The following is a 19,388-nucleotide window of genomic DNA, read 5'->3' as shown; positions in this document are numbered from 1 at the left end:
TAATGAGATCTTTAACAAAATTGGAATTATTTCCAACAATAACTCCCTTAATCTTGATCTCCTAATATGGCTTGATTATCTTAATAACACCAACTATTAGGATGATCTTTCTTCTTCGATTATCTTCTATCTTCAGTATCTTTCTTTGATCGTCGTCTTTTGGTTCTTCTTGACATTAATTCTTGTTTGACCGAACCACACGTGTTTTTCTTTTGTCAAACATGATTTGTTTTCGTTTATACCACACAAGATTTGTAGCACACAAGATTTAAGTAACCAAGCAAGATCTGTACCACACAGGATTAGTTTGCCACATTGGTCTTAGTCGCCACACATGTCTCAATTGCCACAGAGGACTTTATTTGCCATACATGAATTAGTTTTCCACACAGGACTTCGTTGCCACGGAGGAATTAGTTGGCCACACAGGTCTTAAATTGCCCCACAGGACTTAGAATGCCACATAGGTTTTACCGTTGCTTTACAAATCATGAAGGTTCAAAGCCTTTTATTTTCAACGAAACACTAAGGTTTGGAGTTTTTCTATATGAACCACATACGTTCGATTCTATCCTCTTTTCCTTTTATTCATATTTCTTATTTGTTTTTCAAAATAATTTATTGAATTCAACTCCTTTTCACTTTGCTAATAATTATTGCTTTAAAAAAACCAATCAACCTTTCATAGACTTTTCCATATTATCAGTTCTATATTATCAGTTCTGGTTGATATGAATAGACTTACCAATTTGACTTTTGGTGAAATAATAATTTTCACAACACACAAAGATTACATGTCTCCCGTTCATGAATTCTTCGCCCATTTATGATCTATCAGACTTTAGAAACTAGGAAATATATTGCATATCAATTGCTCATTTTACATATGGTTTTTCTACTTCGTTCCCAAACACGCTCTACCTGAGATACTACTGTTGACGATCAATTTTGGAGACACCATTTCTAGTTTACAACTGCCTGTGTCGATTGTGTCTGTCTGCTTCCTTTGTTGATTGCAATTTGCAATTTCTCAATTACATTAGGCTAATTTTGACTTTTACTGATTGTTCTCCGGGTTTTCTTCAAAATTCGCAAACTACGATAACATTACGGTTCTTCTTCCTTTTGATTTGACCGACAATAGAATAACACACCCTATGTGATCGTGTTCTACCCTATAATTTGTTCGTTAGAGCCTTGCTCTGATACCAATATGGTGGCCCCTTCTTGATAGGATAAATTATACGAATGGATTGAAAATAAACAATACAAAAACACCATTTGAACAAATCAAATTTGTATTATAAATTCCTTGAAGAATAGATAATTTGCAATGTTGGTAGCCGGAGGTATTTATACCCTCCTATGGTTACATTCCGACTGCCACGTTTGTTTACTAAAGAACACGACACATCGTTTAATTATTTTAGTAATTACATCATTAGCCCAAACTATTAACTATATACAATTTGCACCCTAACTTTACTAACTGAACTTTCCAAAAAAGTTTAACTATTCTTTAATAAATTAACGAGATCTCTAACAAGATCGGGGTTATTTCCAACACTAAAATCACTGATAAAGATAATTTAATATCTATCTATATATATGTTCAACATGGTGTAACATGAGAGGGTTTCCAATGTCATAGTAGATTCATGTTAAAGAGAAAGGTAGTCAAATATATTTAAAAATACGGCACAAACATTACAATATTTTATCTAAGGTTAATGCATAAAGATAATTTAATATCTATCCATATATATGTTCAACATGGTGTAACATGAGAGGGTTTCCAATGTCATAGTAGATTCATGTTAAAGAGAAAGGTAATCAAATATATTTAAAAATACAGCACACGCATTACAATATTTTGTCTAAGGTTAATGCATGTTTATTCAATGTTTACAATGTTTACAATGTTTAGATACGCTCGTATATAAGATGCTTTTGACCAAACTATTTTCCGTTCAAGACTTAGAAAAAAGTGTGAAGTATACACACCTATGTGAGTTTGATATGGAAATGTCATTTATGTCTTAAAATCATACTTGGATACAATATTATTGAACAAACACTACAAAATTAAATTTAAAATTTATCAGATAATTATATACTTTTTAATCTCTCATCTCCTCTTATACCTTTAATTCACACGATCAAACTCTAAATCGTAAATTATAAACCCTAAATATACATTCGCAAGTCAAAATTAGAACAAAATGGATCCAACAGCCACTCTTTATACTCAATAGATAAAAAATAGTATATAAGTCGTTAAATTTTATACTCAAAATAAATATAATATATGATACAATACGAATGAATATTATGATAGATTTTGAGGGATGTGATTATTGTAGGGCCAGTGTGGACACACCAAAGATCGAAGTTAGATACACAAATCTATCAGTCAATGGAGATGTTTATGTTGGTCACAGAGCTCTTCCGTCTCTCTTTAATACCATTTTCAACACAATCGAGGTATAAAAATTACTCCTTGGATGTTTTGTTCTTGAATATGAGTTTAATGTCATGGAATTATTATGTTAATAATATATTATCTTCATTAGAGCGCATTGGGATTAACAGGAATCGTTCCCACTAAGAAGAAGAAGATCAAGATTCTTGATTCAGTTAATGGCATCATCAAACCATCAAGGTTAACACTACTTCTGGGCCCACCAGGTGGAGGAAAAACAACGTTGTTGCTAGCACTAGCAGGGAAACTTGATCATAATCTTAAGGTAAACCATTTCAATTCCTTTGTGGATGAACTTTTAACACATGTATGATATGTTAAGTGTTTGGAATCTGAAAACAGGTATCAGGAGATGTTTCTTATTGTGGGCATCAACTTTCTGAGTTTGTTCCTCATAGAACTTGTGCTTATATAAGTCCTCATAATGTTCATACCGGAGAGATGACAGTGCGAGAGACATTAGAGTTTTCAGGGAGATGTTTAGGTGCCGGATCAAGATACTGTGTGCTAACAAACATCATGAAGGATGCGAAAGAAAAAAGAATTAAACTAGATCAAGATATTGAAGCTTTCATCTCAGCAATGGTTGTTCCAGGCCAAGATACTAGCGTCATCACCAATTATATCCTCAAGGTTTGTTATTTTAACTCAATATGAACCTTTAATATCAATTCTTTTTTAGGGAAGAAAATAACCAAAATAATCATTTTGATCAATAATTTTTACAAAATAGCCATGACTTCTTTGTTTTACAAAAATATCATTGACCTTTCTTATTTTTACTTAAGAACTTGGTTTAATTAGTCCATCAAAAGCCTCCAAATGACATAAACTACTGTATCGTGCAATAGATTTATCTTGACACGGTAGATTTTCATCTAGCGCAAGTAAATGCCATTCAAAATATTAAATCTTTCGCGCAAAGATTGAAAATTGTTGCTTTAAAATTTAAATATGTTATGCCAGAAGACGCTTCTAAAACTTCTTTATTTAGAAAATTTTAAAAATCAAGGTTATTTACTTAGTTTTATTGATAACTTGGCCATTTTGGTGATTTTCCTCTTTTTATGGGTTTTGTTATACTTGTCATATGATAGATACTTGGATTGGAAAGATGTGCTGATGCTATGGTTGGTGATCAAATGATACGAGGTATATCTGGTGGAGAAAAGAAACGTGTTACTACAGGTATGTTTTGTCATCGTTTTGAAAACTCAATATAAAAATACGTTTTCATTATAGTATTGATATCATCGTATAGGGGAGATGTTAGTTGGACCAGCAAGAGTTCTTTTTATGGACGAAATATCAACTGGTTTAGATAGTTCCACCACTTATCACATCATAAAAATCTTAAGACAAATGGTACATATAATGGATTTAACCATGGTTATATCACTATTGCAACCTGACCCAGAAACATACAAACTATTTGATGATGTCATACTGATGTCAGAAGGGCAGATAGTATACCAAGGCCCTTGCAAACATGTTCTTGAGTTTTTTCACCACATGGGTTTCAAATGCCCCGAAAGAAAGGGTGTAGCCGACTATCTCCAAGAAGTAACTTCAAAGAAAGATCAAGAACAATACTGGTTCAAGCTAGATCAATCTTACAGATACCTCCCGATCCATGAATTTGCACACGCTTTCAAAAGTTTCCACATTGGACAAAAACTTGAAATGGATATTTGTTTATTGTATGATAAATCCCAAACTCACCCAGATGCATTGGTGAAAGATAAGTATGCGATTTCTAACTTTGAGCTTCTGAAGACGTGTTTTCAAAAAGAGTGGTTGTTAACAAAGCGTAACTCTATGCTTTACATATTTAAAACGTTTCAGTTAACGTTCATGTCGTTGGTAGCAATGCTCGTGTTCTTTAGGGCTAAAATGCATGTTGGAAGATTGGAAGATGGAGCCAAGTTTTTTGGGTCACTTTTTTTTGCTCTACTTATTGTGATGTTTAATGGGATGGCTGAGCTTGTGTTGATTGTAATGAGGCTTCCAGTGTTTTATAAACATAGAGATGCGCTATTATATCCATCTTGGGCTTTTGCTATCCCTATTTGGGTGCTTAAAATTCCATTATCTTTCATGGAATCAGGTATCTGGGTGATTCTAACATATTATACTATAGGTTATGCACCAGATGCCAGCAGGTATTGGAAGACAGTTTCATTGATGTTTATAATTATATTAAATCCAGTTTAAAGTTTAAAGTTTTTGTGGTTCAGTTTCTTTAAGCAGTTCTTGACCTTTGCTGCAATACATCAAATGGCGCTTTCTCATTTTCGGTTGATTGCTGCGGTGGCAAGAACTGAAGTTCTTGCAAACACTTTGGGTGCATTCACTTTGTTGCTTATTTTAGTCCTTGGTGGATTCATAGTGGCCAAAGGTAAGCTTACTTTTAATTAACTGTATGTTGCATTTTTGCATGCACCTTATTTGTCTACAAAGGAATGTAAAATATTATAATAGAATTGACGAGAACCCTCAATATATACAAGTGAGAACGTATCTTGGGCCTGTGAGCTATGATTTCCAAGAAATATGATTTCCGAGAAACCTATCTCGGTTAACGGGTCAAAACGGGTTTTAGTCAATATGATTTACAAGAAATATGAATTTGGGTCAAAACGGAATGTATTAAAAAAGCATTAACCTAGTTCAAGCCAAAATATGTGTGGCCAAAATTGAGTCTGATTGAAATGAGTTGTTTTAGAAAAAAAGTACCAAAACAGGTATGGTGGCTAGTGGTGATAGACCGGCAGCGCAATGGTGTTGGAGATAACGAATAGGTAGTTGAGACAAACAATAGTCATGGGTGATGCTAACCCACTTGGACCCTTTTATGTTAACAAGTTATAAAACTTATATCCATTTTGACCCATTGGCTAATATAAGTATACCCATATCGAATCGTGCACTAATTTGAGATTACCCTAATATACCCATATACAATTTATTTTTACTCATATCAACCATTTTTTAAAGAATGGTTACAACTACTTAACACAGTTAATTTTCCTAGAAAAATTGTTAAACACAATAACTTGTGAAAACTAAGTTTATGTTTTATTTGTTATTAAATCAGATGATACGGAGCCATGGATGTCATGGGGATTCTATGCTTCACCTATGATGTATGCACAAAATGCGTTGGTTATAAATGAGTTTCTAGATGATAGATGGAGTGCTGTAAGAACTTTTATCATAATAATAATAATAATAATAATAATAATAATAATAATAATAATAATAATAATCAAATCTCTTTCAGCAAAATGTGTATTTTCTGATTTTCATTAGGAAAATCTGCTTCTTACTGCAGCCCAATATAGACCCACAAATTAATGCACCAACCGTTGGGGAAGCCCTTCTGAAGTCAAGGAGTTTTTTCACAAAGGATTATTGGTTTTATATTTCTATCGGAGTACTGATTGGGTTCTCATTTCTCTTCAACATATTATTTATTCTAGCACTAACATTCTTAAACCGTATGTCACCTAAATCTAGTATCTTGATTTATTATTATTATTATTATTATTATTATTATTATTATTATTTTGTACTAACGTATTTGAGTTTAAACTCCCTTGAAACATTTTCAGCTTTTGGTGACACTAAAACTGCTTTTAGAGATGATAGTGATGCCACAAATTCAAACAACAAACTTACCCAAAGTGAGAGAAGTTATTATATAGAATGTTGCATTATTATCATATATTTATATATTCTTGTGTGTTGTTAATGATTTTTAATTTCAAGAATATACTTCAGGGGAAAATGGTGACCAGATGGAAAGAAGAGGAATGGTTTTGCCATTTAAACCACTTTCACTTGCTTTCAACCATGTGAATTACAGCATTGATATGCCTGCTGTGAGTCTTCTTAATGTATCCTAGTACCTGGTTTGTAACTAATTTTGATATAAACAACATTAACTAAAACAAGTACACTACCATAAACTTAGATGTTTTCACCAGGAAATGAAGGGAAAAAAGGCTGAAGGAAGTCGACTTCAATTGCTTAAGGATGTAAGTGGTGCATTTAGGCCTGGAATATTAACTGCACTTGTAGGAGTCAGTGGCGCTGGAAAAACAACCTTAATGGATGTGCTGGCTGGACGAAAGACTGGCGGCTGTATCCAAGGAAACATATTCGTGTCAGGTCACCAAAAGAACAAAACAACATTTGCTCGTGTCAGCGGTTATTGTGAACAGAATGACATTCATTCACCAAATGTCACTGTTTATGAATCTCTTCTCTATTCTTCTTGGCTCCGTTTACCTTCCGATGTAAATTCAAGGACACGCAAGGTAGTTGTCCCTATTGTGTTTATATCTAAAAGGTACTCGAGTGTATTATCATTCTCTATATATAGAGTCTCTCTGTCTCTAGGTAACCCTCTAGCCACCGCAAACCTCTAGTCTCCACTTATAATCGTTGTTGGAAACACTATTCCTGGCTCACAATAGCCACTAGAAACCCTAGCAACCACATGCATCGCTCACAAGAGCCATTGGAAACCGTAGCGAAAACAACATGCTCTTACTATGGGGTATGTCTAATATCAAGATAAACCAAATAATGTAAGTTGCATGTCTAACCGGGTTTACATAGAGACTCTATATATAGATAATAATATTACATTTTTAAGTACGATAATTATATAACTAATAATATATCCCCATTATGTTTAAGTTTTGTTTTCAAACTTTGTTTTAACTTTTGTTTTTGAACTAAACATATAAAAGCGGTTGGCTACTTTTGAATGGTAGATGTTTGTAGAAGAATTAATGAAACTGATGGAGCTTAATACAATAAGGAATGCTTTAGTGGGACTTCCTGGAATTGATGGTCTTTCAATAGAACAAAGAAAAAGACTCACAATAGCAGTTGAGTTAGTTGCAAATCCATCAATCATCTTTTTAGATGAACCGACTTCTGGTCTTGATGCTAGAGCAGCTGCTATTGTCATGCGTACTGTAAGAAACACTGTTGACACAGGAAGAACTGTTGTATGCACAATTCACCAACCGAGCATACACATTTTTGAATCTTTCGATGAGGTATGCGTGTGTGCGTGTATGAATGTGTTCCCCAAAATCTATTAAATTTCGATTTTCGGGACAATGGTCTGGCTTTGATCGGTTGGGATGTTGCAGTTGATCTTGATGAAAATGGGAGGCCGAATTATTTATGCTGGACCTTTAGGGAAACAATCTCACAAGCTTTTGGAGTATTTTGAAGTGAGTGTTATTTCTGCATCTTATTTGAAGGTTTAGAGTAGGAATGTAAGGCATCCGAGTTCTTCGTGACCTACTCGAGATCAGCTCGTTAAAATTTAAATCGGGTCAAGCTTAAAAGAGCTCGAGCTTTTGTTAAGGATAATTAAATAAACAAGTTTGAGCTCAAGCCCAATTTTCACATATCAAGCTCGAGCTGCATTGCAAGCCTAAACTGGCTTTTTATTTAATATATTTATATAATAAATTAAAATTATTTGTCAATAATTATATATATATATATATATATATATATATATATATATATATATATATATATATGATCAGGATCATGAGAGAACCTTTTTGAAATTGAGAACTTTGAGAACTATTTTACATCACAAAAAACCCAAAAATAAAAAAAAATCATAAAATAAAACAAAACAAAAAAATAAAAAAGTAAAAAAACAAAAATTCTTATTTTATCATCCCGGTTTCATAAAAAAAACCTCGGTTTAGCTAAATTATATACACATATGTATAATATATACATATATGTATATTTACATGTATTTTTTGTACACATGTGTATAATTTAAAATAAATGATATTGTACATATGTGTATATTACGTAATTAAAGATTATATAAAATTATACATATGTGTATAATACGATGTTTTTTTATTTATTTTATTTTATTTTTATTTTTTTTAATGAAACCGGAATGAAATATAAGAATTTTGGTTTTTTTACTATTTTAAAATTTTTATTATTTTTTTTTATGATTTTTTTAAATATTTTTTTAAATGTGTTTTTAGTGGTCCAAAATGGTTCTCAAAGTTCTCAATTTGTCAAGGATTCTCTTAGGATCCTTACCCTATGTATATATATATATATATATATATATATATATATATATATATATATATATATATATATATATAAAGGGTTAAACTAAAAATAAATAGTTTTGTAGGAAAAGTATGAAGGACATAAAATTTAAAGTTATGAAACTATGTGAATCTAATTAAGGAATTATGTAGCCTAAATCCTAGATCCTAAGAAATTATTTGGTATTTTGAATACTACCAATCTCAACCACTAGATTCTTGATCCAGGCTTGGATTTATTCTTACTATTTCTAGAAAACTATTTCCTTTTACTATAACCCACCTCTATATATATACTAGACCGGTGCCCTCGCCATGCAGCGGGAAATGCAGACCTTGGTAATCACGTAATACGTTTATGGGTGTTTGTTGTTCTGTTTGGAACTGTAAAACCGTTTATCGATTTGATTTGACGGTTGATTTTTTTCTTTAACTTTTGGCCAGTTGTTTTCAACTTTCAAAGGTTCTGTCTTGGTTTTGACGACAAAAAAAAAAAAACTGTTACAAAAGGTTTGACTCACTATGCAATTTAAAACCATCAAAACCAGGTCACAAACACACATACATAAAATATATTTTTTAAATAGAAAAAACTATGACAATATCATACTCAAATTAAAGATGAAAATATGCTCGTTTTTATAGTATATTTTTTTTTAAAACATATTAAAGTATGAAAAAGTTATTAACGTTTAAAAATCATGGGGGTATTTGGATTAAAAATGAAAATTAAAATAAAATATAGGTAAAAGATTAAGGGTTATTGTTGTAACTATTCTTTAAATCTGATTATTATAATTGAAGGGTCAATATTACCTTAGTTTTAATGTGAGAATGATTATTTTGCTCCAATAAAAGGTTGTACCATATATAATTCTACTTGTAAATCCCTTAATTTGTAGCGGTCTTAATTTGCCCCTCTTTGCTATATTATACTCTCTCCGTCCCATTATAAGTGTCATATTTTGATTTTTCAAGTCTTTCTTGTTTAACGTTGACCGACAATATTTTTATTTGTATTATATGATACTTGATGTAAAATATATGAATGGGTTGAGTTTTAAATGTATTTTACATTGATATAATTTTCATCAAGTATTATATGACATGAACAAAAAAATTTATGACCAAGGTTGCAAAAGAAAGACTTAAAAAGTCAAACTAGGACACTTATAATGAGACGAAGGGAGTATATAGTATAGATATGGTGATGTTATAATGACAAGATCAATGTGTTTTTAAAGGATATGAAGGAATATAAACCCTTAAGTTTAGAGTTAGTGGTTAAAATTGAAAGTTACTAAAAAATAGTGTGTTATATTTTAAAACAATGTTTTTTACTTCAAAAAGTATTATGGTCGGTTGTATTATAATCAATTCCTCTAAATTAGCCATGATCTAAGCACAATTAAAGAACCCAATGAACAACATCCTTATCATATGAACAAAAACACTACAAAATATCACCTTGAATAACTTAATTACGATGAGTAACATAATTACAATGAACAATAACACACTCAATAGGAAGATGAACAAAAACACACCGTGTCACTGTGTATGAAATTGTAAACTGAACAAAACGTACATCATCAAGGAACACTAACACACTCTACATGAAGATGAACAATAACACATGTTGTATGATGATGAAGATGAACAAAACATCATCATCATCATCATCGTACTCAGTATATCCCACCAATAGCAAAGCTATGGTAGGGTCTGAGGAGGGTAAGATGTAGGCAGCCTTACCTCTACCCCATAGGGATAGAGAGGCTGCTTCCGGTGAGACCCCCGGCTCGATAGTAGTTTTGCATCAAACCTTGGACATAAGGCACATAGCACTCAATCATCGGGACACCGGCTGATCGGTGCATGTACCCTTATCTTTCAGCTATCAACGCCACTACATGATGCCTGATTAACCGTCCGTCACTTTTAACGTTATTTTCACGAGATTAGTAAAATAACGTCAAAATTAGTGCAATTTCACTTTTGCCCACCCGAGGGTTCACACATATATACATCATATGTGCGCACCGCAAGCAGGGCTAGATGAACAAAACATATATCACAAAAGAACAATAACACGGTCAAAGGACAATGACACACTCCGGATAAATATGAACAATAAGTATGAACAAACACACCATTACATATTCAATTTTTTAAACATCATCCAGTTATAAAATAGAATTTAAACACTATAAGTAAAAACTTTATGAACTAATAATTTCTTACATTCTTATGGGAAAATAATGACTGAACTTAAATACGAGGAAAAAAGTATATAAAATCTCGTACACAGGGACAGATCTCCATCCATTATCATAACTTTTGCATAATTCTACACAACAATGTCATCAGATTCTTGTGACCACCGTCAAGAACCACCATGGTGCACCATTGTCGGAGCCTGAGCAACTTTCCTGCCCATGGCGACTTTTGTTTTGATGTCGTTTAGACCGAGCTCTGTTGTGTGTTAGTTTTACTTTGCTGTTGAGTAGTACTCTCGGCTCCAGGCTTTTTGGAACTGAATTCTTGGGTTTGATCAATATGTAAGATTTGAAATCGAAAAGCAGACTTGTCTTTTTTCCGAGGGCTGGTAATGGCAGTAGGAGTGCCGGGACGGTGGGGGATATTGTTTTCTTTTTGACAGTGAACTAATAGAGTAAAATAGGATTTGGAATGGTTGAGATTTCAAACACGTTCGACCCAAAAAAAAAAAAAGAGAGAGAGAGATAATTATAAGATTTGGGTTTCAAGCTAGGTTGAAGCAGGATGTATATTGTTAGCTTGAATATATTTAGATCCATAAAAATAGGCAGACATTAAAATTATATACTATGTTTCTAAAATTATTGATTGAGCAAAGGACGATCATGACCTTCTGCATTTTTTTTGTTTATGATACATGTAATTTTTGTGTGGCTTCATACACTTAGTAGAAAATTCTCTCTTTTTATTCTATCCATAATATATATATATATATATATATATATATATATAGGTATTGAATCATTTCAGAAGTTTTTAGCGAGAAGTGCGAGAAGTGAAGGTGTAACTCCATTAATCCCTAATTTCACTTCATTTCTTATGTGTAGGTGTGTTGTGTAGGTGCATATGTGTGTGTGTAGGTACGTATGTTTGTATATGTGTACGTATGTTTGTATATGTGTATGCATGTTTGTATGTGTGTAGGTACATAGGTTTGAATGTCGCTCGGTGCATTTATATGTTTGTAGTTAGGTTTGAATGTGTAATTAAGACATAAATATAACCAACCTACATATATGTATGTAACATCATATGAAAGGGAGTGAAATTAGGGATTAATGGAGTTATACCTTCACTTCTCGCTTTAATATCACTTCTCGCAAGATCCATCCCTATATATATATATGTATATATATATATATGTATATATATATGTACTAGTTAGATGCCCGCACGATGTAGCGGGAAACAACACTTAAAAGGTTGTTAGCGAGCCAAGCCTAGCTCGAGTCGAATATCATACCGAGCCGACTCAGCTCTGCTCGAAATTAAAGATAAAATCTTAAACTCAAGTTCGCCTTGATTATTTTGATATTTATATGATTTTAGTACTTTTAATCATATTTTTGTAAAACATAATAAAAGATAATAATATTTATATAAACATGAGGGGGCAAAGTTGTTTGTAATCCTTAAAATAATAAACTTTGAGTAAGTTGAGGTACTATCCTTGTAATTAATTTTAGTTGTAAAACTAACTTGTACATTCATGCATATATCAATGCATTAATGACTTGTACAATTTAAACCGTCTATCTGTTTTAAAAAAATTATATTGACACGTCAATAAAAATAAGCTCGTTAAATAAGTATGTTAAGATTTAGTTTTAATCATATTTTTGTAAAAGACATAACAAGAAAACCACAAAGAATAAAGTTAGAGTAAAAATTGGTTAACCATGAGGGATGAAAGCTGTAATTATTTCTTAAATTAACAAAATTTGACTAAAGTTGAGGTATCAAACTTGTAATATATTTATTGAAATCAAATGAACGTGTGTTGATTATGTTTAAAAGACCACTTTATCCTTTATTACACTTGTACTTTATACCTTACAAATTGTAAAACCCTTAAAAAAGTGTCTTAATTTGCCCTTTTTTGGTGTATTATATATAGTATATATATATATATATAGAAAAGTGTTCAAATAAAAATAAATAGTTTCCTAGAAATGGTAAGAACCAACAAATTTTTTACATGTGGCATTAAAACCTATGGTGAAAGAACAATCCTAGGAAACTAAGTCGGTTATAATGGTGAAAGAATAATTCTAGGAAACTATGATGATTTTTGGTAATCTAAAATCTCAACCATTGATTGACATGATCCAATGACTATGATTTATTCTTAGTCTTCCTAGGATACTACTTGTTTTTAGGATAACCCTTCCATATATATATATATATATATATATATATATATATATATATATATATATATATATATATATATATATATATGGTAAGAATCTTAAGAGAACCATTTAAAAATTGATAACTTTGAGAACCATTTTAAACCACTAAAATCCTCTAAAAAAATTATAAAACAAAAAAAAATACAAAAATTTTAAAAAAGAAAAAATTCCAAAATTCTTATATTTCATTCCGGTTTTATAAAAAAAAACTTCCTATCATACATATGTATATAATTTCATTTAATCTATAGTTACGTAATGTACACATATGTACATTATCATCTACCTTAAATTGTATATATGTGTATAAAAAACCATTTATGTACATATTATATATATATGTATAATTTAGCTAAACCGAGTTGCTTTTTTATGAAACCGGGATGATAAATAAGAATTTTGGTTTTTTTATTTTTGTTTTATTGTTTTTTGGGTCCAAAATGATTCTCAAAGTTCTCAATTTAAAATAGTTTTCACATGATCCCAATATATATATATATATATATATATATATTCTAACCAAGCCGAGCTCGAGTGACAAACTGCTCACGAGCCGAGCTTGAGCTGCAGAAATACAACTCTAAATGAGCCTAAAACCAACTTGTTACAGCCTAAACTTTATGAATTTATAAAATATCTTATTGTAGAAAATGCGGTACCAAAAATTTCATTAATCATATACGACAACTTAGATATACAAACCTTACTCTATATTTTTTATAAATCGACAATCAACAAACACCTCAATAATTTGTATTTTTATATACATATTAAAATCAACTTAAATACATTCCACATATATGGGAATTAGACTTTAAAGTATTGTGTGTTTCGATGTCTGTTCCAAGCACTTGATCTTTCGTTATATGATTCGACGATCGGAACTTCACCTAAGGTATTATAAGTTATAACGTTATGGCAAATGTTAATGTTACTTAATTATCATAATATCTCCGGCGAGGTATACCATACTGGATACAATAAACTTATTGTTTGATAATTCCACTCGTAGTCAACATTGTTTGTATGCTCATTCAGGCCGATTTTTCAAGTGACATAGTAACCACTTGATCATTCCGAGCGAGTCTTGAAAATTGATCGAGCCCTCTTAAATTAAGACAAGCTACATTCCCAATTTAGAGTATTCTTTTTATTAATTATATTAGTATAATTTGTTGCTATAGGCTATTACAGGAGTGCCAAAGATTAGAAATGGTTATAATCCTGCCACATGGGTGTTGGAGGTGACTTCTTCCACGGCTGAGAGTCAACTTAACGTTGACTTCTCTGAAATATATTGCAAATCTGCTCTTTATCAGTAAGTTAAAGACACTTTCCACTTTTTCTTGGTCTTATTGTTTAATTAAAGTGATTAGTTCCATTTGACAAGATTGATAATTTGTTTTTTTTATCTTATTTAGGGAAAATCAAGAACTAATTAGAGAACTTAGTACTCCTTCAAGTGGCTCAAAAGATCTATTCTTTCACACAGAATACGTGCAACCGTTTCTTGTACAATGCAAAGCTTGTTTGTGGAAACAACATTGGTCTTATTGGAGAAACCCACAATATAATATCACTCGATTCGTCACCACTATCGTAATCGCTGCCGTATTTGGTGTTGTTTTCTTCAACAAGGGTCAAAAGATGTAAGACATTAATTCACATTAAACCTTGTGTTATGTTTGAAAGTTAACTGTGGTTTTATGCAAGCAGAGAAAAACAACAAGATCTATTAAACATGATGGGAGCTTTGTATGCTTCCGTAATGTTTCTTGGAGCAATTAATCAAAATGCTGTGCAGCCGATTGTTGCTGTTGAAAGAACGGTTTTCTACCGTGAGCGGGCGGCAGGGATGTATTCATCATTACCGTATGCTCTCGCGCAGGTAATTACACAATATAAGTAGAGAAAATTGGACAAATGGTCTTTGTAGTTTGACCATGTTGCAAGTTTGGTCCTTGGATTTACAAAACTACAAACTTTTAGTCCGAACATTTGTGAGAGGATTCTACGTTTAGTCGCCACTGTTAATCCCAATTAGTTTTTAACATAAAAAGAATTGTAGTGTAAAATTCATGTAGAGTAATTTTGTCTTTCCAGAATTATTGAAACCCAAAAAAAAATAGTCTTTCAAATTCAAGCTCATGATGTCGATTTTCTCACCTTCGGTTTTTAAACCGAACCTTCAATTGATCAGGGTTTCAAATAAAATGGGATAACCTCACACAAAAGACTATTTAATTTGGGTTTCAAATTTGTTAAGTCACAATTACCTTCACGTTAATAGTATGTGACATCATTTTTCCATTTAAAACTAATCGGGATAAACGATGGTACTTAAAGTGCAACTTTATCTCAAATTTTTGGACTAAGTTTGCAGCAAATGTAGGGATCAAACTTGCAATTTGATCAAACCACAAGGAAAATTTGAGCAATCCTTTTGGATAAAAATAAGAATTAAGTACAATTTACGTTCCTATTGTAGAATAGTGGAATCAAGCTGCAACACTATTTTAAAGTTTTAACCTCTTGAGTTGAAAATGTTTATTCCACCCATTTACCATAGGGAGCAAATTGTATTTAACACTAAAAAAACGTTAAACCACGTTAATGAAAAATAAATATGTTATTGTTTAGGTAACAATAGAGTTGCTCTATATTGTGATTCAAACTAGTATCTACACCATCATTTTCTATCCGATGATTGGATTTGAGTGGACAAGTGGAAAGCTTTTATGGTTCTATTTCTATATGCTGATGAGTGTGGTCTACTTCACCATGTTTGGCATGACGACCATGTCGCTGACACCGAGTCCCCAAATTTCCGCTGTTTTAGTCTACTTCTTTCTTTGCCTTTGGAACTTGTTCTCGGGTTTTGTCATTCCCAGACCGGTATGTTATCTTCTAGCCTTTCTCTTAGTAATACTACGTGAGTGGTGGCAAAATAAGTAGACTTGTAAACGAACCAAACTTCGGTGAAGCTATTCGTTGGGAGGTTTTTTATTTTTGTATATTTTATAAACGAACGATCATTAGCAAAGTTTTTTGTTCATTAATATAAACGAGCGAACATGAACACATGTCTCGTTTGTTCATTTATATTCATGAATGGTTGTTTATTTTTCATTTATGTTCATTAATTTAAGTTTGTTCGTTTATGTTCGACCATATATTCATTAAAATTTTTTAACCACATCACAATGTAGTCTAGTTGCATTAAGTGCGCCAGAATGGGTTTTTTCTTTCTTTCTTCCTTTTTTTTATAGTTTTTATAGGAAGTTAATGTGTCAAACAATGACTAAACAACTGATAGTATTGCAATTATTTTTTAAAGCTGGTTCTGAAGTTTTATACGTTTGGTTATGTTTTGGATGACGTTTGACCCAGTTGACCTGTTTCTTTTTTAGTAGCATGTGTTAGAGAGAGACCCAGTGGACCTGTTTCTTTTAAGTAACATGTGGATAAAGTTAATCTGTAGTCTATGTGGTTTTAACCATTTGTTAATAACTTGTCAGCAAATACCAATATGGAGTAGATGGTGTTACTGGGTGACTCCTCTGAGTTGGACAGTGTATGGTCTGTTAACAAGCCAAGTTGGTCAACAAAATCTGTCTTTTGAGGTTCCTGGTGCTGGCAAAATGACGGTTAAAGAGTTCATTAAAGAGGAGTTTGGGTTTGAGTATGAGTTTCTACCCGTGGTGGCTATAGCACATATTGGCTGGATTCTCATATTTTTTGTTGTTTTTGTGTGTGGCATCAAGTACCTTAATTTTCAACACCGATAACTACCGGTAGTCCATGATTGTTTCTAGCCATATTGTTTTTCCTATTGAAATGAAAATGAGAAGTTCAACTTTGTGAAATACTCTGTTCAGTTCAGATTGATATGGATTAAGTGTTAATTAGTTTCATATTAAAATATTGTGAACACTACCAAAAGGGTTGGCTTAAGCGTTTGTGGAGTCTTAATCGGGCTCTTCTGTACAAGTGGCGATGGAGGTTTGTCTCGAACCCATATTCTTTATCCAGTGGCGGAGCTACACTTGGGGGACCGGGTTCGGCCGAACCCAGTCTATTTTCGGCTAATATATGTTGGGAACAAAGCGGCGCGCGGAAGCGAAACAACACACACATGCACAACGATAAATACGCATAAACAAAAATACAAACGACGCAAGAATTTAACGTGGTTCGGTCCCCGCGAGGGGACCTACGTCCACGGGCTACAACTAGGTTTTCTTATTAGCTCGGAACCAAGATAACAATTACATGATATATAATAAACAAGATTAGAGTTAAACATAATTAGGAACCAAAACCGGGTCTCCTAATAAAACCGGCCCAAAGGCCGTCATAACCCAACAATCTCCCACTTGAAGGCCTTGCGATAAACTTCAGCCCGCTGTCAAAGCAAATAACAATCCCAGTCATCCAGTAACTCTAGTAATCTTCAGTAACAGAAATCTACCAATCCTTCAGTTACAAGAACAAGCTAAAACTTCAACAAAAGAAGTTCTCCAAGCCTGCAGTTCCCTATGAACAAACTAAGATTTCTACTAATCCATCCTTGTTGTAGCGGCCCTTCTCATCAATAACCTGAAAGGCTCATTGAAGCTGAGCTCCAATCCGGTCATCATGACCCAGCCATGGCAAATGTAAGGCCCCGAACCCGGTGACCCTACTTTAGCGTCGGATTTACTCATAAACACAGTTCTTCAAATCAGAGTTTATTAAAACTTTTCGCGGAATATAAAACATCAATCATTTGTTACAAAACATTAAATCTTTTCTTGGATACCATAACACAAAACTTTATATTTAAAACATCTTTACTTCTTTCTTCAGATGCCAGCCGTTCAATCCATGCCGTGTGTCATCCTCATGCTAACTCTATAATCAGCTCACCTGCGTGCATACTAAAAGTCAGCTACGCTGAGTGAGTTCTAGTTAATCAGGCAACATACAATTTTATTCTCATATATTTCTTAACGTATCCGAAGACACACATTTCTACCTTAACCTCGTATAAATATCCATAGGAGGATCATCACGTAATATCTATTAAAAGAACCTTACCATTACCATACTATATATAATTTCCATAGGAAGAACACTCTGTATACTTTCCATAGAAGGAACACTTTACTATCCATTGAAGGAACACTATACTTTCCATAGAAGGAACCCTATACTTTCCATTGAAGGAACACTATACTTTCCATTGAAGGAACCCTATACTTTCCATTGAAGGAACACTACACTTTCCATTGAAGGAACCCTATACTTTCCATTGAAGGAACACTATACTTTCCATTGAAGGAACCCTATACTTTCCATTGAAGGAACACTATACTTTCCATTGAAGGAACCCTATACTTTCCATTGAAGGAACACTATACTTTCCATTGAAGGAACACTATCTATAAGTTGTTATTTATTATCCATGTAAGGAGCTAATCACTTCCCTCGACGATACGTGCAATATCCGAAGATCGTTCACGTACCGTCAAGCAATCAATCGTATCTATCACATATACCATACACGACATACACATAAAATTATGTCCTTTCATTCATACTTTCTTACTTCCATACTTTCTTACTTTCTTTTGTAATAACTTACTTTCATATCTTACGTTATAAAGGGCATTACGCCCTACATTCCTCGAGTATTATTAGGGCTCGGTTCCCTTTTCGCAACCATACAACCATACGTTATCATTTCTTTCTTCTATTACCTCTATCATGTTCATACGCATAAACTTACATAACATACTTACCTTATTCTTAGTGCTGCGACCTGACAGTACGTGCAATATCCGAAGATCGTTCACGTACCATCAAGCAATCATTCATACATTTCACATTATCCATATAAGGCATACACTTATCTCTTAGGATAAGTGTATTAACAAACATGCTGAGTATGCACACAGCCCCGAAAACATAACACATAAATGGGGCTAGAAACTCACCTGAACTCTGCTTCTTTTTCTGATAGCTGTAAATCCCTTCTTTAACTGAGCTCGGCTGACTGAACAAGTTACACGTATCAATTAACTATCATTTCTCATAATGTATTTCTATCTTTATATGACCCACAACGAACGGGGGTCCGGGGTCAGCGCCCCTGGCAGCGGGGTCTAGGGGCGGCAGCCCCTAGCAGGGTCCAAGGGGCAGAGCCCCTGGCTGGGGTCGAGCTGCCAGGTCAGCTTGGAAAAATTTTATTTCCATTAACCGTCTTAACACATTTTTCATTAGATTTTTAATTTATTTTCTAATCGAACTTGACTTTAGGCGAAGTTA

At 32.9% G+C, this 19,388-nt stretch overlaps 1 protein-coding gene across 1 annotated transcript; it reads left to right on the top strand.

The window, feature by feature from the left end:
* The first annotated feature begins 2,322 nt into the window (after nucleotides 1-2,322).
* LOC143595011 (ABC transporter G family member 39-like) lies at nucleotides 2,323-16,973 on the top strand. The gene is made up of 18 exons (XM_077074169.1): nucleotides 2,323-2,484; nucleotides 2,574-2,747; nucleotides 2,825-3,115; nucleotides 3,580-3,670; nucleotides 3,744-4,644; nucleotides 4,720-4,880; nucleotides 5,580-5,683; nucleotides 5,817-5,982; nucleotides 6,097-6,168; nucleotides 6,254-6,366; nucleotides 6,472-6,804; nucleotides 7,267-7,557; nucleotides 7,654-7,737; nucleotides 14,264-14,397; nucleotides 14,501-14,728; nucleotides 14,796-14,967; nucleotides 15,720-15,974; nucleotides 16,598-16,973. Exons 1-18 carry the CDS (start codon nucleotides 2,323-2,325, stop codon nucleotides 16,865-16,867), a joined length of 4,002 nt encoding a protein of 1,333 aa, XP_076930284.1. The 3' UTR covers nucleotides 16,868-16,973.
* The last annotated feature ends 2,415 nt before the right edge of the window (nucleotides 16,974-19,388 follow it).

The sequence above is a fragment of the Bidens hawaiensis genome, unplaced genomic scaffold (genome assembly GCF_021521415.1).
Source record: "Bidens hawaiensis isolate Kalapana, Puna unplaced genomic scaffold, B.hawaiensis_p1.1 tig00001717_1, whole genome shotgun sequence".
NCBI lineage: Eukaryota > Viridiplantae > Streptophyta > Magnoliopsida > Asterales > Asteraceae > Bidens > Bidens hawaiensis.
This window is presented reverse-complemented; position numbering and strand designations above follow the sequence as displayed.

What these genes read in the sequence shown, in the direction of transcription:
- LOC143595011 (XM_077074169.1), top strand. Translation starts at nt 2,323, where the DNA reads ATGAATATTATGATAGATTTTGAGGGATGTGATTATTGTAGGGCCAGT. An exon ending in CCATTTTCAACACAATCGAG is followed by an intron (nt 2,485 to 2,573) that starts GTATAAAAATTA and finishes TATCTTCATTAG; the next exon opens with AGCGCATTGGGATTAACAGG. An exon ending in TAGATGATAGATGGAGTGCT is followed by an intron (nt 5,684 to 5,816) that starts GTAAGAACTTTT and finishes TTCTTACTGCAG; the next exon opens with CCCAATATAGACCCACAAAT.